Source organism: Dufourea novaeangliae, unplaced genomic scaffold (assembly GCF_001272555.1).
Source record: "Dufourea novaeangliae isolate 0120121106 unplaced genomic scaffold, ASM127255v1 scaffold56, whole genome shotgun sequence".
Taxonomy (NCBI): Eukaryota; Metazoa; Arthropoda; class Insecta; order Hymenoptera; family Halictidae; genus Dufourea; species Dufourea novaeangliae.
The window spans coordinates 6,505,305-6,528,864 of record NW_015373942.1 but is presented as its reverse complement, the minus strand read 5'-3'; the positions used below and the strand labels follow the sequence as shown (position 1 = coordinate 6,528,864).

At 40.2% G+C, this 23,560-nt stretch overlaps 2 protein-coding genes across 2 annotated transcripts; both read left to right on the top strand.

Moving 5' to 3' along the window:
• The first annotated feature begins 6,087 nt into the window (after positions 1-6,087).
• Positions 6,088-12,914, top strand: LOC107185901. The gene is made up of 3 exons (XM_015573675.1): positions 6,088-6,274; positions 8,288-8,489; positions 12,770-12,914. The coding sequence occupies exons 1-3, from the start codon at positions 6,088-6,090 to the stop codon at positions 12,912-12,914; spliced, it is 534 nt and encodes a 177-aa protein (XP_015429161.1).
• A 1,931-nt stretch (positions 12,915-14,845) lies between these two features.
• LOC107185770 lies at positions 14,846-17,861 on the top strand. Its single transcript, XM_015573527.1, has 7 exons — positions 14,846-14,997; positions 15,080-15,224; positions 15,670-15,935; positions 16,012-16,253; positions 16,745-16,992; positions 17,054-17,063; positions 17,671-17,861. The coding sequence occupies exons 1-7, from the start codon at positions 14,846-14,848 to the stop codon at positions 17,859-17,861; spliced, it is 1,254 nt and encodes a 417-aa protein (XP_015429013.1).
• The last annotated feature ends 5,699 nt before the right edge of the window (positions 17,862-23,560 follow it).

Here is a 23,560-nt window from a genome sequence, read left to right as displayed (position 1 = left end):
CTAAGAACCCGGTCTTTAACGTCTTTAAGTTTTTCTATGTTTATCTATCCTTGGATGTACAGACTTATCCATTTTGATACAACTAGTGGATCTCTAGATGATTGTCTAGATGGCCTATCTATACAGTTCAGATTACGAGACGCAAAGAAACCATTTTTGGAAATTCTATCGTATTATTTTAGTAATCGTACGATAACCCGTTAAATGGAAAAAAAAATGATCTGTTTAGTCGTTGAATGTTACGGAGCTGTTGATAAGATTGCGAGATTATTGTTAAGAAAATCCTAGGAAGTTAAGGTATTTGTAGATAATTATCATCCGTATTCGACTTTCACGAATTCTTTCTGCTAGATGGTAATGTAAAAATATATAGCCTTAAAGAAATCTAACACTGTTTCAATTAACGTAAGGTAATTTCAGACTGTGACTATGAGAATTATATGGTGTTTAACGCGTTCCAGAGATTTGCTCGTGGTTTAACGAGCAAATATAAATTCATGACCGCTATTTATTGCGCAAAACACGAGTATTAAACGCGATACCACTAAAACTCGATATTCGACTCTGTATTTCTGTGTATTGCAGGTATATTGTACGAATCGAAGCGTACGATCAAGTTGTATGTTATACAATTACGCATTTTACGTTCTCCGAAAATAAAAACACGAATAAAAGCGTGATCCTGTTGTTTGCAAAACCCCCCATCGTTGGTGGAACAGCTCTCGAAAATACGTATTTTATTCTGTAACTTTATATTTCGCGTATGTGTACACGATTTAATTGTTGGAATAAATTTCTACGTGGAATATGAAAATTCTATTTTCTCCATGAAACACATAAAACTGCTTTAACAGTAAAAAACTCAGGCCTTTTATTTACCTTTAATTAATACAGAAGTATTTTTTTTCATTGCATTTTTTTCAATCCTTAATTACTAAAAACCAAAAAAGATGATTAACAACATCTTGAATTACTTCATTAATAATTCAGCTCTTTAACAATGAATAAATGGTACTTATAACAGCTTTTGCACGATGTACCATATTTAAACATTCATATCCAAAAACCGGATTTTTTCAGATTACAATCGTTGGAAAGGTAATTTTTTATGTAAACCTCCTTCTTCTCCTTGCTTATCCTTAACTAACAATTGAAATAAACAAATTAGCAGGGAAACATAATTTTCTAACGATAAAAACACAAGAATACTTTTCGGTCGTTAAAATATATAAAATTGGGCATGAATCTAAACCATGTGTGCCATTGTCCGGATAAAATCAAATATTTGATACAAAATATGAAGATTACTTGTAAGAGTCATCATAAAATTCATATAATCCCTCTAATATTAAAAACATATTAAAATCAAACTGATCCTTAACGACTCACCGTGCGCCATTCCGCAGTTCCGTAAATATGACCACCATCACGACAATATAATAAGTAAAGAACGAACCGTTTTATTTAACTGATTCGATCCTTTTAACGTCAGAGGAGTTTTAATTTCGTCGTTCTTCGAGCACCGCAACGATAAAGCTCTCTTTCACGACTCTTTTTCTTCATCTCGCGTTGTTACGTAACAGCCGCCAAGTACGCCCTTTATTAATTTCCCAGCAATTACGGGACATTTCCCGTGTTCTCGAGATACGTCCCTAATAGCCATTCCACGGAAATTTACCGACGCTCGAACTGATTTCAACGAAGTAGCCCTTATTTACCATCGGGCGTATAATATTTAGCGGGCGTATAACGTTCACAAAGGCGGTCCGGGTAATGGCTCTTTCGTTCGAGCCCCGGTTCCTTGTAATTATTTCGCCCGGCTAGGGCCAGAAAGGGGAACTAATTTGCGCGGATAACAGTTTATCCTTTCCGTCGTCGTTATCCTGTCGCGCGTTTAATCCATCGCGTTCTTGTCTACCGTAGATCCAATAGCGACGGCTACGTCCGACGAATCGTGAACGGTCCGCTTGTACTCTTTCCAGTGATTTTTCCGGTTCCATTTTCAATTCAGTTGCATCAGTATTCTTGTGATATTTTTGGTCGACTTGAATAGATAATTGGGTATTACTTATTGAATATTATTTGATACAGAAAACATAGGCCTGGATTGAGATTTTTTGTGGCCCAGGACTATCAGATTTTCGGGGGGTCCCTTGGATGAAAAGCGAGTAGATATTTTTATCATTGTCTGACTCGAGAAGTATAGTTCTTACTACCGTTATAATCTTATAAACGGTTTTTATCTAATGTACTTGAAATTGGTAAAAATGGAACTGCACTCCTTTAGCTGCAATGTCCTCAATTCACGATCCTGCACGTTCCCCAAAAGCAGAGATGGGCAAATTCATTATCTAGGTAAAAAATGTCGAATAACGAATAAAAGATAAAAACAGTACTTCGTCATTTTTAACTGTTTAAACGTGGAAATATCAATTTTTATAATGAAATAATACTTCTTTATAAATGAATCGATATTAGTCGAACAATTATTTAATCTCATTAACTGTTTAAAGCTCAGAACGACACCTCTAGATAGTGCTGCTTTTCACTGTTGTGTATTATTCGAATGAAATTCTGCCCAACTCTGCCCAAAGGATATTCTTCTCCGAGCAGCAATTCCCGTCCTTCCGCCTCCCAATACGGAACACGATTTAGCGCCGTCTTGGGCCTCGCGCGAAAACAATCCGTACAATTTACAGCGGCGTCGCCACCGAAAAGTTATTATAATAATCTCCGGGTTCCTTTATCGGCTTAAGCGCGATTGCCAAGCGGTCCCCGGTAACGATCAACGAACGAGATCGTGCCAAGAGTCCCGGCACGAACAGTTACGATCCACGATATCCACGCAGAAATGATCGTTGCGCACCGAGCTTCGTTTATCGGCTTCCATCCCCCACCCTCCAACCCCTGTGCCAACTTCGCAATTCCCCGTGGCCGGTTTCCTGCACTGAATTTCGGGGCACCCCGCTGTTTCGCTCGGACTGGCATGGGGTCGCGATGTTACGGCGCGTTTCGCGGAATAATCCACGATTACCGAAACGAACGCGCCGGGAAAACGTAGACCCGGGATTCCCGCACCAGCGAGCGCAGCTGGATGTTGCGTAACGTTCACGGGCGATCGAGTGACTGGAGGAATTTTGGAACCGCGGGTGAAATCCTGTTTTGTGGCCGTGTCCGCACGAACGACGGTCTGGTAATCGTTGATTTTAGGGGAGGTAACGTGGCATGGGAACCGAGAAATTAGAGGAGCGAATGGAATAATGAAATAGTCTGTGTTGGATAAACAGGAGTGTGTACCTTTAAGGGATCTTGCCACTGTAATGGAAGATTTAATTAAAATACTTTACATAAGTCCTACTAGGTTTAAAAGGATTAAAATACTAACAAGTAGGTACCTACTGTGCAAGACGTGGATTTAACTCTATGGAAGTTCTATGAGTACTGATCTAACTCGTGCGTATTAAAGTTACCAAGAAAATGGTAAAGCAATTAAAAAAAAAACTGAGTAGACAAGAAGAGTAGAATTGGTGTCGACATTCTATACATATATGTATGTATACCTGTAATGATGATGAAGGATAAATGCAACTGTTAATTCCAATGTAAAAAGCTAATGTAAGAGAAAGAGAGACGTTAATAAGTGCACCGTATATGGTTCTAGAACTATTGCAGAATAAATATTTCTACAAAAAGTGTCTCAATAATTAAGTGAAAGTCATTTAAATAAACGAGGCTATGTTAACAGGATATATACTTGTGTTTTTGTATAATTGGACGCGAGAGGTCGTCCACTGATGCGAGAAGGGAAAAGTGCATCGACGATATCGGTTCCGATCTACGTGAACGAGGCCAACGCAGGAAAATTGCGTTCATTGAGCAACGATTTCAGCAGGGCTCTCGCGCGTAATCGGTCTCGTTCACCGTGTGACACGGTCCGTGTCCCGTCACCGCGCAAGAAACCGATTATATTCGCGCAGAGTTGCTGCTGCGTGATCGCACTTAAGTGGCTGTTGGCACCATTTCTATCTGTGATCACTTCGGAAACAATATCGAGAAAACAATTCACAGTGATCGAAATTGATCGTTTGATTCTCTTAATGTTCAACTTCCTACAATCTTCATCCACCTGTCCCACAATCAGAAAGCTGATTCCCAACCGAAAAAATTCTTACACTATTGAATTTTTGATAATTCAGTATCTACTGTCCTGCGATCGTTTCCTCCATTATGTTCCAAGGTACCTGCAGCGTAGATGCGAAAAAAAACAGTACCCTCGACATTTCTACTTAAAAGAAGTATTCCAGAGACCGTCTGAATGTTCCATCAAAATAGTAAGCACATCTGAATTTGAAAACCATGTCTATTTTACAACAACAAGGATGTAATATCTTCAGACCACAAATGACTAACAGAGCTTCAATTTCCTGAATGAGGTTCACAAAATTCAGTACTTACCATCTACAACCACAAAAGCTAAAGTATACAATTTCCCGAATCCAAATGACAAAATTCAGTACTCACCAGCTAGACCTACAAAAGTTCAAATACGCCATTTAACAAAGATAAAAGTCCCCCGAATTCTTCAAACACTTGAGACCATTTCACATCCAATGATCACCTGTCTTCGCACTCGATTTCCACCGCCTACGTTTCCACCAACTTCCGGTACCATACACCGCGTCCTTACAGATTTCCCCCAAGAGAAATATCTCAACAACCCCAGAATACACCGTGGTAAAGGTGAAGACGTTCGACACGGATCGAAGAAGACGGACGCTCGTGAAGAAATCGCGGCGACCTTGAGGAGGACACGGCGACTCCAGGAAGAGGGCTCGAAGGACGTCACGTGTGAGCCCTGTTGCGCGAACTAAATGTCGCAATCCGGCGCTCGCCGTTCGTTTGAATGCGACGGCCGGGAAGGGGCGATCACTTTCTCTTGGTCGCCGGCGAACGAGCACGGCCTCCCGTTTGCCCGGAGGAACACTCGACGACGAGTTTTTACCAAAGAAGCAACACCAGTCCGCCACGTTTTCCGAGTGACGCACACGCGATCAGGAAGGAAATAACGGCGGTAACCGCGCGTCGATTCCGCGACGATCCGAAGAAATTGATATAAAGTGGACCGGGAACACGGTGTCTGAGCGGATAGTGCTCGGCGGAGTTCGATGGACAACGTTTCGGTGTTTGCGCGCGAGTTTAGCGACTTTGTGGCCCCGAAGTGTGTTCTCTTCTACGGCTGACCGAAGTGTTCAAGTAGGAGTCCGATAGAGAATTGAAGTTTGTTGGGGAAGTTAGTAATTGTTGGATCGGTGGACAGTGGTTTTTGTTCGTATGGTTGATATGTATATGTGATTGTTCGTGTAATTGTAGCATATAGAATAATCGTGTATGGTACACTACCGGTTATTAGGACATCTGGTCTGTGTGAAGAAAATATAATGTTTCATAAAAATTTCTAGAAGACTGATAACATGGTCATAAATAAGAATAAGTAAATTGAAAGCAAACAAACAAGAAAAAGTGGACTTACGTCACTTCCAAAATAAACGGTTTACATATAGAGTGTTCAAAAAAAGGGTCTAACACTTTAGGTGCTTATAGTACTCACCGAGTGGAGTGAAAAATATCTAACCAACATGAGTCATAAAAGCAGTCATTTCAAAGACAAATACAAGCTTGTTTTCACATATGATACAGAGGTTTCATATATCTTCCCTCCATTTCAATGTAAAACTCACATCTACGGATCATAAATCGACGTACATTCCTAAATATCACTTCCGTATCTCGTATTGTCTGTTCTTATACTGTCTTGAAACAATATATACTTCCAAATATAAAAATATAAATGTTGATTATACATCGAAGTGGTGTATTTTACAACTTATATTGATCTGACATTTTTTACTCCACTCGCTGAATACTATAAGCCCATGAAGTATTAGATCTTTTATTTGAACACTCTATATATGCATATAAGAAGATTTAATATTTAACAAACGGAATGAATTTCAATATTCTTGGATAAGTATAAATGAAAGAGTTACTTGGAAGGAATGTGGTTGATTTCTCAGATAACATTCCACGATGCGACTGAACCGTGTGTATTTCTTCCTGGGAGTTTACTTCCTGGCACTTTCTTTCGTTGCCGCGGCTCCGCGGCCGGAGGAACCGGCGTTCGAACTTCCGGTACAGCTGGTCGGCTTTCCGGTAATCATCGCTGCTGTAAGGATCACTAATTTCGTGAAGAAACTAGCGTACTCTCTGAATCCTGGTAAGATTTGCGAAAAAATTCATGTTAATAAAATATTGGCAATTGATATCAATTTTGTAATTCTGTAAATAAGGAACCTCGAGATTATATTCTTTACTCATTAATACTTAATACAATTACATTTGATGTTAAAATATTATGACCTCTAATATTGTACAAACATTCAAAGAATATTACCAGAAATACTCTAATAGTTTAGTCGTATCCGTAAAACAGTAACAAATTTTTTATGATCTCGACAATATTTCACAGTTCTCATAAATTTTTATCATATTTTTCTTTGTACAAAACTATGTACACATTCGTCGTAAAAATTGCCATTCATAAACATGAATTTTCATATAATTATCCATATTATTATAGAAACTCGATAGAAAAACCTAAATTACAACACAAGGATTTACTATTTGTTTTTCAATTCTTCCTCAAGTTAAGAAGCAGATTGACGAGAATTGTCTCGGTACAAAACATTTCGATGATTGTTAAATTATTAATGCAATATATAAGAAAAGACAAATCTTTCAAGACACACAATAATTCGGTCACAATACTCATTTAAACGTACATTTAACGTAATGTTTCGAAAGTCGCACAGATGCTTCCGTAGATCGTGGAAGTAAAAACGAATCGAAACTACCGCGCATAGGTAACCCGGTGTCCTCGTGGCGCCGCGCGTGAATCGAATTGGCGAGCAGCGAAAGCGAAAGTGTTCCACTTGTTGCAGACTTCTCTGTTGCAGCCACGGAATCCTGTCTAATGCAGGCGTAACGCGGTGTGTTTCCTGCATGCAAATAGATTGTCCCAGATTGATTCATTAATTCGTCCAAATATTACATATCATTGCACATAACCTGACGGATTTCACGGAATCATTACATTTGATTATGATTTCATGAATGAAACGTATCAATAAATATCTCTACTTGTGTCCTACATTACACTTTCTTCTTTAGGAAGTTAGTGAAATCAGTTGAAGATTGATGAATATCGATTATAGCGCATAATTGAATTATAAAGAAATTCGAATGATTTTTTGGGCATACGTGAACTTTAAGTTAAAAGTTTTTGTTTACTCGGATTGAGTTTACGGTGAAGATTATTGTTTAGAAAAAAATCATCCAGCAAAGACGCGGAGGTTAGCAGTGAATTTAAATTGTTTCCAAAGACCCAAATTTTTATGGGAAAAATTGGAATACTTTATTCAACGATTAAGATACTATAAAATTTGATTAAAAGTAGAGAGAGTAATACAGGGTTTGTATTTTATTTGGAAATCATTTAGAGGGACGATTTGAATATCTATAATACAATTTAATGCAATTATCTGGCTCGTTTAAATTAAGAAAACGAAGGAAATTCAATAAATCATGAACCGAGCAACACGACTGGAAATTGGATTGAGACCGTCGGTTTTCATTAAAACGAAAGTTGAAGGAGCCGTTGACTCCCGTTTATACAGTTTCGAATGATTGGACCGGGGACTGTCTGGCGGTTTGATGACAGAAATCAAACAGTGCAGAAGTGCAGATTGAAACCTGCATAATGCATTAACGTGATTGACCGGTGTCATTGGATGACTTTGCTGCACGTTACGGGGGTCATTTCATAGCTCACAGTCATTTCGGATGATGCAGATGTGACTTTTGAAATGTGTAGATTAAAGGCCGTGGAATATTTGAAAAAAGACAGATTCATTGTTTTAAAATTATTACTAAAATACTTCATTCTACTTAATAGTGACTTTCATTTAACCTTGGTTGCATTTCTGTGTAGAATAAATAGTTATTCCAACGAATGGAGAGTAAATTATTCGTGTTCAATTAAAATATCACGTTTCTGTGTAATAGTCGCTTTACAAGAAAACTGGTTATCGATCGAGGTCAGTACTGACTAACAAATTATTTCGAAGTAGATAAAAAGTCCTTCGAGGAATCAACATCAATTGAGAGTCCACGTTCGCAGAAATTGTTCAGTATGATAATATATTACCGTTTGAAACCTTTCGGCTTACAGGGACTTACGCAAGTCGAGCGAAGCGGGAACTGCCTTTGGTTCACGACGAAGAAATCCTTGACGTTGGCCAGGTCGAGAAGAAAATGATAGCTGAGCTAGGCAATAACGTATGCGTCTACGAGAGAATTTGCGCCAAATATGCAACGCAGACGCTGCGAAAACGGAGCCGGGAACGCGATCTCGATTGGAACGTCGTCTTCAGGTACTATCGATGTTTCGTAACTCTGACACGTCTCGACTATTACCTCAATTCAGTTGTTAGTAACCGATAGTAAAACCTTTCCTCCTCGACAACTCCTTCGGAAGAAATTCCTCTGTGAATGTCAGAAAGTGAAATCTAGGTCTGCTGCTTGAAAATGGCAGAATGAAATGGTTCGAAGTAGTTGAACAATCTAAACAGGGTATAGTACTACAAAGTTGAACCTTTTTGATATTTTCATAGATGAATGAAGACCTTAGGGGATGGTAGGATATAAAAGTAACATGATATTGACGTTTTATCTATTCGTTAGAGTAGAAGTTCTGTTCTGGCTGTAAAGGGCAAGAAGAGAATGACTTTTTGAACATACAGTAAAAAAATATCGAGGAAATTTTGTTAAATTAAGTACCTTCGATATATTCGCAGACTTCTATCGAAATAAGAAACATGAAAATGATATAAAATTATCATCTGGAGTAAGATACTCGTGACATTTAATAAATATTAGAATATAGCTTAGCTAAAAAAAGAGTACAAGTAGTCATAAACAGACTTACTCGGACCACAGTGGGATAGACCTGAACCGCCATTAAACTACCGAGAGGAACATAATAGACAAAAGTGACTACCAATTACATAGCATTATTAAATCTATAGCACGATTGAAATATGATTAATTACTTCGAGCTGCTATACACATATCCTCACGTTCGTTCGATAACTATAAACAGCTCAATTCGACTAATTATAATCCACTATTTCCAAAACCAAAGAAACACAACAAGTCACAAACCATTAGTCCAAATCAACATTTACCCAACTCAGCGTTTCTCAAAGACCTAATTCTTATTCCCATGGCAATAAAACCGTTACACCTTTACGTAACCATCGTTCAATTTTCCCCAGAGGCTCGATACCTTCGCATAGTTTCTTCTCAATCGCAACGCGACCATCTCGTTACAAGTTTCGATACCATGCATTTGCATTGGATCTTCTTCTCGAACCAGTCGTTAAAGCGATCGTAATTGCCGATCGTTTCTTTCCTCGGTTACGTGGATCGTTCGTCCTTCGAGGATCGACTATGGAAGCGCATCGGTAAAACAAGAGGCTGCCAACGAGCTACTGATAACGTCATTTCGATACCGTGCACTCGACACCGTTGCGCCGAGATGCACTCGGCCGATCTTGTTTGCGGCCGGGTTGCGTAACCACGACCCTGAAGTTCACGGCCCGAGGGCGCGAGCACGACTACAGGGGACTGGTTTTCCACCTAACTCCCGGGTCGATCGACTTGCGAAACGCCTGGCCGATAGGAAGACCCAATAACGGGCCGCGTTAGCGCATCGTGGAAAACTACTGACCCATTTGCGCGGCCAACTGTGAACCAATCGACCACTCCCCCTCCTTACTCGGTCATTTTTGTTTCCTCTTCTTCTTGCCCATTTGTATTTTTCTATCGAACCTACGATTTGCACTTATTACATTAATCGCTCCGATGATTAGTCTTCCTCCCCCCAAACTTACCTCTTGCGAGTGAAATTCTATCGGATAAGAGATTAGCGACGGGTTTCTTTTTTTAAGAAAAGGCATTCTTGGATGGCACACTGCTTTTAGGGTGAAGTTTAATTTCGTTTCATGTGTTGGATCCTTAACCCTTTACTAAGCAAATGAGAATGGTTTTTCCTGCAGGTAAACAATATAACTTGAAAATTACAATATAACTGCTTGATTGGAAATACACTACTCCTAGTGTGACTGAAATTACAAACTTATTTTGACCAAACTAAAACTTAAGAAATTGAAAATTTAAGTTCCAAGTGTTTAGTCAGTAGTAACTAGTATACAGATAAAAAGATGTCTAGGCGATAAAAATTCATTTGGATTATATAGAACATTGATCAATGTTTTATTTGTTACCTGAGTATTTGAAAATTCCTCTTTAGTAGGTTCCTAATTTTTATGTTTGATTAAAATCCGTGATCTGGTAGTTTAGAGGAGATTGAAGAATGATGGAGAGATGAAATATGGTAAGAAGAAGTCATTGATTAATAGCACTTCTACTACTTCCAAATTTTTATATCAGTAGCGCTATACTATTTATTGTAGCGATCGGGAATGAATTGAGTAACTGATTTTACGTCAGATTACTAAGCATCATGCTGTGAATCGGCGATGAAAGTTTAGAGGCGCTGACAAAGGTCAGTGTTGAAATCGAAAGTCTCCGATTCGAATAGAAATAGACTTGTCATCTAAACTTTCCCCTTCCCTGTCATATATTTTACACTTTATAGTTTTCTCGATGTTAACTTGTTAATTAGGATATAACACGTGCAATTATCGATTTGTCAGTCACATTTACTACTGTCGGAAACTTTAAACAAATTTTATTAACCGAAGTGTTGTACGGTTGTGGCAATGAAATATTATTACAATTAACACTGACAAATATTTAGAAGTAAAACTTGTAAATTTCTCCTAGTTTAAACTCGAATCAGTTTTCACTTCACTTCTTTTACATTCAATTATATTTCTTAGAAGGATACTCCTGCCCATCGACATAGTAGGTATAACAAATGAACAATTAACTCTCATTCACATCAAATGACTTTGCAAAATTTAAACAACAAACATCATGGCATATGCACACACCTTATCCAAACCCTCAAACCTTATCAAACCCTGAAACTAGAAATCAGCAAATTTCTTATCTAGGTAAACAGTTTCGAATAACAAATAACAGATAAAAAGTACTTCACTATTTTTCATTGATTGAACATAGAAATTGCAATTTTTATAATAAAATAATACTCCGTCTTCAATGAGTAGAAATTTGGCAAATAATTATTTAATCTCATTAACCCTGCTGTTCTCCTGGGGTCCATATAACCTGAAATGTAAATTCTGTTTCAATAAGCATCATATTTCAAAAATTTATTTCTAGTATTCAACGTTTTTAAATTTTCCATGTATTTTTCGTGTATATTGCATTTTTTAAGAACAATTTATTTCCACATTTGAAGAAATTTCGTCCGAACGGATAAAAATATTAGAGGTAAGCAAAGGGAACAGCAAGGTTAACTCTTTAAAAATCAGGATAACGCTTATAGCTACTGTTGCTTTTCACTATACAATTTTCGAATAAAATTGTACCTACTCAACTCAACCTCACACCACCACACGATACAACACAACATTATCCTTTCTATTCTTCACCCACAGCGAACCCTGCGAAGGACTCAAGACAATCGGTCCCTCATCCACGCTCCGTTAAACCTCTACGAGTTGTTTTCTGCCAGCAACAACGTCCGATTCACCCTTCCCCCGTTCCGTTGCCCTTTCTCCTCCCGACGCCACTTCATTCGCTCGCAGGTGACGAATTCGAATTTCGTCCCGGCTGACGCGTCCTCTTCATTCACGGTCGAACAGGCGTCGCGGGATCGCTGATAAGCCGTTCGAATCTACGGGCAGATAGCTCGCGACGCTCGTAAAACGGGAGCCAGGCGCTAGGTACGAGCCCGTAGAGGGACAAACGTCGGGGCAGAGTTATCAGGGATGCATTAGGACGGTCGTGGAGGCCGCCATTAAAGGCTATCTGCTCCTGGCGTTACTCGCAACTGAATTTAGTGCAAGCTCGTTTCGATGGTGGGTAGGGAGAACCGGTGCTAGACACGGTAGCACGGATTTCTATTAGCTCCTCTATTCGAAGAAAGTGCCAGCAGCCCATTAGAAGGGTGGCCACCGTCGCGCCCAGTCCCTTTTAACGATTTATCAGGCCGATCGCTCTTCACGAATTATCGGGGAATTCCTGGAATTTGGTCGGGTTCCTGAAACACCCGAGGGGAGACTTGGATTCTCGTTGGTTTTACAGTTTCGTTATACGATTAGGAGGATACAACCGTCTCTCGAACGAGTGAAGAGATTCTAGTGTACCAGAATGAAGCTATTTGGGAATTCGTAATTGATGTTAGTTGAGGCATTCCGGAGTATGTTGCGACCTCTGATGGGGTGTATGTATTAATTCTATGTCTATGTAATTGAACATATTTTTTTGGAGACAAATATAACAAACACGGTCTCCCATCGGCAGCATAAAGACAACAATAATTTACACTAAAACCATCAGCATCCATCGACAATTCACGTTACCCGTTTCAATTGTCCACAGTGCCTGCAAATTTATCTTCCTCGTCTAGCCCTTTAACCCCGATCATTAGTCACGCTCGCCAGTGAACACACACGTGGCCGATCATAAAGTTAACGTGTTTCGATTCTTCGTTTTACAGCGAGTACAAATCATCGCCGAATCCGACGAAGGAGAATTATTTATTGAGCGTGTTCCTGGGCGACATTGTAGGCAGCCCGAGACTCTGTCATCAGCTGGCGAAGCGAGGAAGAGGCTGCGACGACGACGCCACGTTCACGGATTAACTGTAAACCGCCATTTACGTTGTACAAAAACCAACGGAGAGAGTCCTGTGTACAGATTGTAAATATCCCGATGACGCAGAACGCTGCATCCCGCGATTATACCCGTTTAATCCACGGGAAGCGAATAAAGCTTCCCCCCGTTCGTGTTTTCTCGCCTGGTTTCGCGTAACGAGGTTCCTCGACGCGACGCCGTAACAAAAACAACCGGAGATTCAGCGATGCCGAATGTCGTACAATTAATTATATTACCTTTAAGGCTGTTAACGTTACCTGAACGCCGTCGACTCTGGCCACGCTCGTTGACCAATTGTACTTACTATTACTTTAAATTCTGTTGGTTCTGTTTGCATTGTTGTCAGGTGTACCAATAAGTGATTCTCTATTTCTTGTCTGGATCAGGATCTGTGAAGAAATTATGTAATGATTATTAATGATTGGTGACGATCTTTTTATAAAGAAATAGGAAGTCAGTGTTGCTTTAACAATAGCGTTAATACGTATAGGTTTTTTTTGTATTTATTGGTACACCTTTTTGTGGAGAATAGAAAGTTACCTTAACACGTTGACTGTATGTTATTGGCACATGAATTAAACATAAGAGTTACGAAAGTGGTATCTCAGATGAGGTGTTATGTAAAATAAATTTGTTCGGAATTTACAAAGTTTGTTAATGTTAAAAACATTAGTGGTCTGACCAATGTTGATCCAGACAGTCTGTGTGGTGGTGAACGTGTTCATTTTGGAATTATCGAGTGAATGTATTTCATAAATAATAGGACAAGTAAAAGTCGTAAATGTTTTTGAGTAATATGAAAACATTATACGGACGAATATATAATGTTTGTTAACGAAAAGTATTTGTAATTACGTGACAAAATATTGACACGCTGTATTTGTCAAATTATCAAAGCTGATTATGAGTTCCATTAACACACAGACACGAGCGAGAACAAAATATTTGTTTAATACTATAATTCTACATCTGTTTTAATACTAAATGCAGAATAACCTTCAATATACCGGGTTTCTCGCGTAAATGTTTCATTTGAAATATTTTCTTCAGTTCTTTCAATATTTATTTATGGATTGATTAGGAGTATTATCCACATTGAAAGCTCAGAATAATATTTTGAGACTCATCGAAATAGAGTTCGCCAAGAAGAAATACAAAGGGGCACAATCTTTTCTTGATGGTAAAATACGAAATATGAACAAAGTATTTCAACTGATAATATTCAGCGACGTATATTGTATGCAGGATACGTGTCACTAGTAAATTAAACAAGAAGCAACGCTACTTATCCAGACATTCTCTTCGAATCTGTGCCAGAGCAACGACGACTACTTGTGTCATTTACGAATCCCTTGTTCATTGACAAATAAATCGATTTTATATACTAAACTACACGTATCCTTGAGAACATGCACGAAGACGTATCCGGCAATGGCGCATACGCGCGAAAAGCGGGCACGCGAAGTGAGAGTAGCCCGCGATGACGTTTCTGCCTACCTACGCCTCTGAGCGGTTTCGAAGAAAGTTCCAGTTGCCCGTGGAACTGTGACACGATCATCCGCGAAGTGAGTCAGTCGTACGGTTCACTTTAAACCGTGAAAAGTAGTGTCTCCTAAAAACGAATTATTCGAACTATAATTCCAACCGAATCTGTCATTTATCACTATCAATTTCTTACAAAATTTCTTTACGAACTATTAAAGTTTATCTCGACAGATTTCTCCTCGATTCAAGACAATAATAGTGTCTCTCCTAAAATTGATTGCGTTAAATCGTACCAGGATGTCACGGTGGACGTTAATATAATTTTTATAAGAACGTCATTGAAGATCTGAGTGAACGAAAAGGAAGAGGAAAGGAAGTAGAGACGACGGAAACTTAACGTTTAATTTCAACGGTAGAAACAGTGAATTACGCGATGATATTCAACGTCATCCTTATTTGTTTTTTTCTTCGTTTTGACGCTCGTGCCGAGGTTCGATCTCAAAGGGTTCCACAGGAAATCGATGATGCTCGTTATTGCGACTTCGACGGTTCACGAAAGAACTACAACGCGTCGGATTTGTTGCAGTGAGTAGAAAAACGTATTATTATTGACAGAAAAGGGACGAAAACCGTTGGATAATTCACTGTCGAGGAAACGGTCGCGTAGGTGTATCGATCGGTTGGCTGGCGATCACCTTGATCGTGAAAGCGGCGGGCCGACTGGTGGGAAGAGTCAGTGGAACGGGTCGACCGGCAGACAGATCTCCTTCACCGACATTTTTGCGAATCTGTTCGACCAGAACCAATCTCCGGTACGTTGGAAACTAAGGATTAGTTGTTAACAGTCGAATTTTCTCAGAATTTTTTTTAAAAAAAGACACTGTTGGTCATTGCACGTGAAATGGTGGATTTTTACAGTTAAAAATGTAGATAAAAATATGTAGATTCTTGCACGCAAAATTCGATTGTCACAGCTGGATCAAAATGGCCTTTCATCAGACAAGGATGAAATCTACGTATAACACATGTCGCACATAACATCTCCATAATGAAACGTTACGAACAAATTAAGTGAAACTATTCATTGTAACGCTACTTAAAGCATAGATCACCATAAATCCAAAAATTTTAATAGATCATTCGTATATCAATTATTACCAGACAGTCGCCATGCAAAATAATAAAACTGATCGAACGGGGCCGAAATAAGCGACGGTCTCTCCCACACCAAGTTTCCCGGAACTTTTCTACTTATAGCTCCATCAGACCACCTCCTATCCGGCGGATACGGCGTCTAGCTACTACCAATCGAATTACCCGACGACATCAGGTGGAACGTTCGATCTTCCGGGTGGATTTCGGCTGAATCTCCTCGATGCCCTCTCCTCCATATCCCGTCACGATGACTATAAGTGCGTGCCACGGATACTCTGCGAGATGGCCAGCGGAAAGCTTCCTGGGAGATCGTTAGGCAAACAAACCTCGAATCTCTTCGACTACTTCGGACAAAACACTCTCATGGAGTACGTCTGCTGTTCCTGGTCGAGACCACCACTCGTAGAACGGTTTCTTCACTCCTCTATCGAATCGTGTTTTCAGATGGCTGACCAAAGTCGACGTCGCCGGTGATTCCCCTCTGCTGAACTTCGGACGAGCGATGATCCTCGGTTACAGCAACAGAGGGAACTCCCCGGCGTGTTACAGAGCATTCCCGAGGTGCCCGAGGGACTCCAGCGAGCTGGTTTATTATCTGAATAACTACAACGGAGGGTTCTTTCGACTCTTTAATAGAATTCGGTTCGGCCAGCATAGACAGGCGAATCGTTTCCGTGATCAGCGACGTAAGTCAATTCTGGAGTTAGGGTACACTGCATATTGCGCACAGCCACTGTCAACGTATTCGCTACCAATGATCGACTTACAGTGAAGGGGAGAAGTATTTGTACAGTGAACATTTTTCAGAGATATCAGTCAAAGGGAATTTGATTTTTATTAAGAACTAGGCTCCATCGGGGTTCTAGTGTAAGTGTCGCGTGGTCCGTCACAGTCTTCTGACCGGAAGGCAACCTTGTCTTCCCTATTCCGTGGCTAAATCCCCCAGGAATTTATTACTGAGTACCCCCAGTATTTCTTATATCTTATTCTAGAGTCGTTATACCGAAATGTACAGTGTGTTCCGTGGTAAAACCGACAAACCTTTCTAGTATACTTTTGAGTACTCTTGGGTATATTTAGTTCGATTAAATTTTTAAGAATAATCACTTTCCATCATCATTAATTCCAAAAAATGGATTTTTTACGTTAAACGCTGTCATTTTTGTCTCTACTGTAGGTAAATATTCAGGGCCTAGAACCGAGGGCAGAATAATTACTGGTTCAGCAATAATAGCCGAACCGCCTCGAGTATTTGTAAATAAAGTCCATTTTCCAAATTACGAATACTATAGAGGCAGCAATGAGATCACTTTCCCAAACGAGAATCTTCTGAGCACTGAATCTGTGGCAAATGATATCCCGAATTATATACCAGAATCGGAGGAGACCGTTTTCCAGGAAGACCGTATTCCATTCTTCCCTCAGGTAATTACATCAAATACAAATATTTAGAATCCTATATAACAAATTATTATATCCTTTCCAGGTGGCAAACAGTAAAAGATATTCCCGCTTGCGATTTCCTTGAATATCTAAAGTAGAACTATCAAAACGAGGGAACACCAAAGAGTCAACGTTTCCGAAACGTCCCAAAGCTCCAGAACATAACTATGTTAAAGTTTCTTTGCAAAAATATCTCACGACCGCAGTCAAAAATAACAAAATAATGTATTACATGAAATGGCTAGTATTTCAAATGAATTGATAATATTTTCATTTTCAAATAACAGTATTGAAAATAAAGTTCCGAAATAAATTATTTCAAATAGTTATTTCTTATTTTCATTTCAAATAAAATTTGCCCAGGTCTGCCTACAATCTCATGAAAAAAAAAACATACGGTCCTATTGATATTGACCATATTCGCTATACAACAAAAGTATTTTCGGAATTTTGTTTATCGTCATTTGTAAAACTTTCGATACTATTAAAATACGGTTCAAAACACTTTCGGTTGCATGGCTGTAAATAGCATAAAAATAGCGAGTAGCGTTACGTGGGACACCTTGTATCGTCTTTCGAGCGGCCATCGGTTATTCCATCAAGCCGTGTCCCATCAGGGATTCTCCATCCACCTGTATGGGGCCCATGTTTCATAAACAGGAAGTCCCGAGACGCCGTCGTTGAGCGCGATGTTACTGGCGCAAACGCCATTTGTGGAAACAGCATGGGGCGCCGTTCGAGCACCGACAAGTTGTCCAATGAATCTGCTCACGGGGCATGAGCCACCGCTTTATGTCTCAGTTACCCGGGACGGTAAATTGTATCTTATCACCGTTCGATTTCCTGCTTAGATACTGCTGCGGACGCAACAACTATTCGTGATCGAGGGACAGGATGGGTAGATTCGTACGTGCAATAGATATCCACGTTATAGAGTAAATGACCCAATTACGGATGGTCGTATTATGAAGGGTTAACTATATTTCTATGAATTAAAAATACTGTATTTATACAACATCTGTAATAATTCTTTTTAATGAAGTTCAGTTCCGCTTTTATTCGAAGGAATTAAAAGATTTTCTATATAAGCTCTGTTATTTATTAAGATTCGTATTTTAGTATTGAATCTGACAATTTGGACGCGAGGTAGTGATCATGATCAATAAATATACTATGTAACTTTGTGCTTACTTCAATTTACTTGAATATTTTTTCCACGTAAATCATACGCAATTTGTCGGTAACGAGTGGGTGGATCCGTTGCGAACGGCGAATCTGTCCAATTCCATGAGAACCGTTTCGAACGATCGTTTGTTAAATTCCCGGTTTCGAGTAGTCGGGCCTTCATTTCATGCCCTTTATTACACCCCTAGTCGTAAGTCGCCGTTCACCTGCGGCAATCACGGAAGGTACAGGGAACAGGTAGGTAATAATTAGTAGTAACTGACTGTATCTAGAACGGATTCTATCGTATTTATCCGAGTGCGCGTCGGGGCTAACTGTGACTAAAACAGAACGATCTTTATTGACTCTTGTTAACTCATTCGTATTTTACGGTGTTAACCACTATTTATTTTGAACACCGACCACAATAAAGTGCGCTAAATCACTGTCGGTTAAAAGTTTCGAGACACTCACTCCCTCGCAACAGTTCAAATACAACCTACCCCAAGCGACATCCTGGCACAACTACCTCGCAAAAGAATCTCTCAGGCAAATCCTACAATTTTCTATCCGCAAAAAGAAACAAGTCTCTCGACTGCCGGATCTAAATGTCGGTAACACGTGTTCCCCGGACGGTTGACCACAAAACTTCACGCGTATAGAACACGACAACGAGGGAAACAGAGAGGAAAAATAGCCCGGAGGGGGTGGGGGATGTTTGGAGAACGGAAAAGCGGGAGAGACAACGTGTAATTATTTTATCCTTTCTGGCGTGTAATTCGAGGCGTGCTCGTGTCCTAGAGTTCGGGTGGGTGTTGGTAGGTTATCAGGGGGTGGGCTACCCACCCCCAGAAAAGGGGAGGGGGGAGAGTTGGTAACGTTCGGGTCGGTGGCGGGCGATCGGTGTAGCCTGGAGGGCCGTGTGCCTTCGACAAGGCCAAATAGGGTGCAACTGACAGCGAAAGACAATTAGCCTTCTGATACATCCAGTGTCGCACGGTGACGCTGGCCCCGAAAACACACGGAGGCGCGTCGCGTAGATTCGATACGCGGCTCCGCGACACCGACCGAAAACACTTGGGGGGTGGGCGCACCCGTCATTGTTACTGGCAACCAAACCAAACGGGCCGCCCTTCGATTCCGCTTCTATTGCGTCGCGTAATTGAACGTCGGTTTTTCGTATTGTTTGCCTTGATACCGGCTGATTTGCGGCCTCCCTCGGTCGCTAAAGCGTGGCCGCGATTCTGATTTGGGCACGGTAGAAGGGAGCGGGGATTTAAAGGGATTATCCTGGTGATTCGTATCTGGGTAGGCACAGGATTTTTTGTGAGTGGTTTGTGGACCAACTTAGAAAAGATAGTCTTATACACTCCTCGTAAGTATAAGGTTATCCAATAGTACCTTTAAGATGTTACATTTGAATAAAATAAAAACTATTTCGAATTTCTGAGTGTTTTTAGTTTTGATTATTAGTGTTTTCAGTGGCAATTAGACGTGGAACATGACTGATCGATACATTCTTACAACGACGAGTAAAATGTTATGACAATACATTTTCTCAGATCTTTTGTAACTTTTATTACGACGTGACATTAAAGAAATTAGTTAATTTATATATTCGAAGGATACTCGTAAACGGAAAGTGCATACAATACCTCATGCACCAACTATTACAAACCCACCCCTAAAACCTTATTTTACTCATAGACGAATAATTCCAAAAAAAGAAACACGTTCATCCCCATTGGGAGGGGACTAGGATAGTGTGAGATTCCCACACATTAAACGCACCATAGTCGCCTACATACTCAACTTTCCCCATCTACATCATAGAAGATCTCATGGCCGTGCATTTCCTCGAGTGAAAAACAATCCGATAGGCGGTTGACGTCTCGACTGGTTGAAATTGAATCCACAAATCACGGATAAACGCGTAACAGGCTGAAAGAAGACAGTCTCGTTCCGATACCGCAAAGGGCCCGCGCGACAAATATGATTCCCGGGGCGCGACGCGAGGCGACGGCACCCGTCCCTCCTCCGTCCCCCGTAATCTCACTCTATTAGGGCGGTATTATTTTCCGTGGTAGACATCAAAGAGGATTTCCCGCGGGCTCATTGTATCGCGGGCGATAATTCCTCGTTATTAGGAGCGGGCCGGGAGCGTTGGTCTCATGTCGGCTTACCACACCCCAAGTGCCGAAACAAATCCTCCCGAATTGAAGCCGATGCAAAGGAGCTCCTTCGGTACGCCGATACCCGCCAGGCTCCCCGACAAAAGAACCTAGGTGGAGGGTGGGGGGCTGACGCGATCGTCGCGGTTAATCCCCGTGAAAAATGCGACGCAGGTGAACGGCCACCAGGTGAGAGACCAGACTGAAAAGGAAATCGAATTTTCCGCCAGCCGCGCGGTGTAATCAAGTGCACTTGATCGGCTCGGGCGCCGAAATAATTAGACGGTTTTAAGGGAGGCGGGAAGACGCGAACGGAGGGTTCCGAGGGTGTTCCTGTTGGTGGAAATTCTTTTGGAGAGAATTCTGAGAGCGCTGGGGAAAACCGCTGAGAAGAGGGACTTTTGAACAGACGGTTTTGTACGCGACGACTTGACGCGCGAAAGGATTGAATACTAAATGATAGGGAAAGGTATTTGTGAATGATGGTGGATGAAAATAGTATTTGCGAACGAAGATCATTTATGATTAATATGTTCGAAGGAGTGAATACAACGCTATGTATTAGGTTGTTGCACAGAAAAATGTCGGTTTTTTAGGAACTTTCACTTCGACTGTCTTAACACGTTACCTATTGGCTCCTATTTTATAGGTTTAGTAGAGCCAACGATCAACACCCAAGCAATTACTATTCAAGTGTTCAATCGCAGTAGTAAATTACATTCATGAACAATAGCAAAAACTCTAATAGCATGACGTAATAATTTCTTCGTTAACTCTGCTGTAAGGGTAAATTAATAGGCTTTTTATCTATAAGCACTGAAATTTGAAAGTCTATTAATGAGCCACCGGTCAGTACAGTGTTAATTTTAATTTACTTGGATGATTAAGCATGTAATTTGTTGGCAAAAGTGTGCAAGTTCAGATCGATGTTATAATACTTTAATTAAATGTCTGCGCTTCATGGTAAATTATAATCATTGAAACTATGCAATTCGAAAACGATATTTTTTATGCAACAACTTAATATATTACTTGGGAACGTACTAATGTGAACATTTTGTGTGACAGAAAATTCTGATGGTCTAAAAAGAGGAACAATCTCATTGAATGATTAATTTAAGATCATTGGTCCAACAACCTTATTACTAAGATGTTTGACTGTTTTCTTACATACATTTATATCAGTATTCATTGCAGATGAAATAAGAAGAACAAGAAAAATACACAATTGAATTTCTAAACTAAACACTTTCGTTTTAACTTTTGAATAACAACACTCCGTTTAAATTTTGAAGCCTTAAGGACATTCGTGAGGATAGTGGATATCGTAAGTTCGAGTGATTTATGCTTTATGGCTGAACTATATTTCTGTGACAATTGGAGGATATAGAGAACTATGTATTCGATGTGATCCTTGGAAAGCTGGATAAATTGCTGTCCCTATTTGTAACTATTAGTCAAAGAATTAAGGGCAAGGATTGTGTTTCCAGCCGTATATCGCAATTCTTGGAAGTTTCACGGAGTTGTAAATCTCAGCTATGTGATATCTACATGATGCACGAGAGTTGGACTGCGTTCGATTTTACACGGTCTCAAGATATAGTTAATATGAATCTTGACGCCTGTCATAACTATATGAGGTTGATAATGCAACCTTTCTAAGTCACTTTCTACTGATTTCGATAAAATGATGCATTATCTCTGCTTAAAACTCGTACTCTGAATGCAAAGGGTTCACCAACAAAACACATGTTAACATCACTCGATATACAGTTGATAATCTAGACCTATAATTTACAATTCATTCGCGTAAACATCTATACAAACTCGTACGACAAACTATAAATCATAAGAATAATATCCCGTAGTTGCCTCATCCCCTGATATAACTTGGATCGGAACACAGTGGCCCAAGCAAACTGTAACATCCAGGAGATTAAAAACGCGACGGAAACAAAAGGAAACGCGGTGCCTTTATGAAGTGGAGCCAGGGGATATTCACGAAAGTGGGGGTGGATGGGGGGATCGAGGAAAATTTTTAGCTATATATTTTTCTCCACGAGCGCTCCACAATGGTCCAATATCGTTGGTTCGTAATATACCGGCGGACTGTCCTTTCCTTCCCGATGGACTTTTCAATTTAGAGGGCATCTTTGTCACAGGGGGTGGAGGGGACTCGAGGACGGCAATTCGGCCGGACAAAAGGAGCCCCCTGGCCGAGGCCGTAGATCTCCGTGGCTGAAAACTGACTCCTCTATCGTTCCCCCAGCCGCTTGATCGACAGAATAATTCGCCGGGAATGAAAATTCACGTCCCGCCACCCACAACGCCCTTCTATCTTTGGCTACGGGATCTTGTGGGGGGGAGGGGGATCCGTGACGGTCAGACCCGCGCGGATAAGTGGATATCGCAAGGGAAGGAAGGAAAATATCCCTTCGGTTTCATTGTCGTGGCCACCGAGATTTCCAACCCCCTCGGCCTCCTTTTAAAACGGTGAATCGCTCCCTTTGTCGATGAAGTGTCGAACCGTGGACCGATCGTCCGGTACTTTATTGGCTGGAAATTTAAATATTTCTGGCAGATCCCACTTGTGAACATGAAAGACCTCTAAATTACCAGTGTATTGTAAAATAGTGTAGAGCGTATTCATATGAAAATACATTCTCGAGTCAAAAGTTTGTAAGCAGTAACATGCAATAAATATATGATCTAACATTTCTATTTTATTACAATTGTACCTTACATGACCGCGGTTGCCCTCATTTGCCCTACTTAAATCTAACGATCCTATAAATTTCATTAAGATAATCTACTTGTAAAAGACTGATCTAAATAATATAATCGTCTGTGGAATAATAATTATTTGAAATTACAATGTCTATTTCCGTATAATTCTACTTTCCATCGAAGGGAATTATTAAAAATCTCGTATGACCATCGAAATTCCTGTTTAGATGAATAATGTGATATAGAGAGTAGTTAACACGTATCGGTGATCGCAACATTAGTATAAAGCAAAAAACCTACTAAATAAGTTCCCACATATATTCCAATATTTACTACAACCACAACTTCCCTGTCTCATTCGCTCAAAGTTCTTTCCAACGATCCCCCAGTGTCCTCGTTAAAAATAAAAAAAGAAAGAGGAATCTCGCTGATTCCCTTTATCAGATCGTCAAACAGTGATCCTCCCTTTAAAACACCGCGAATGGACT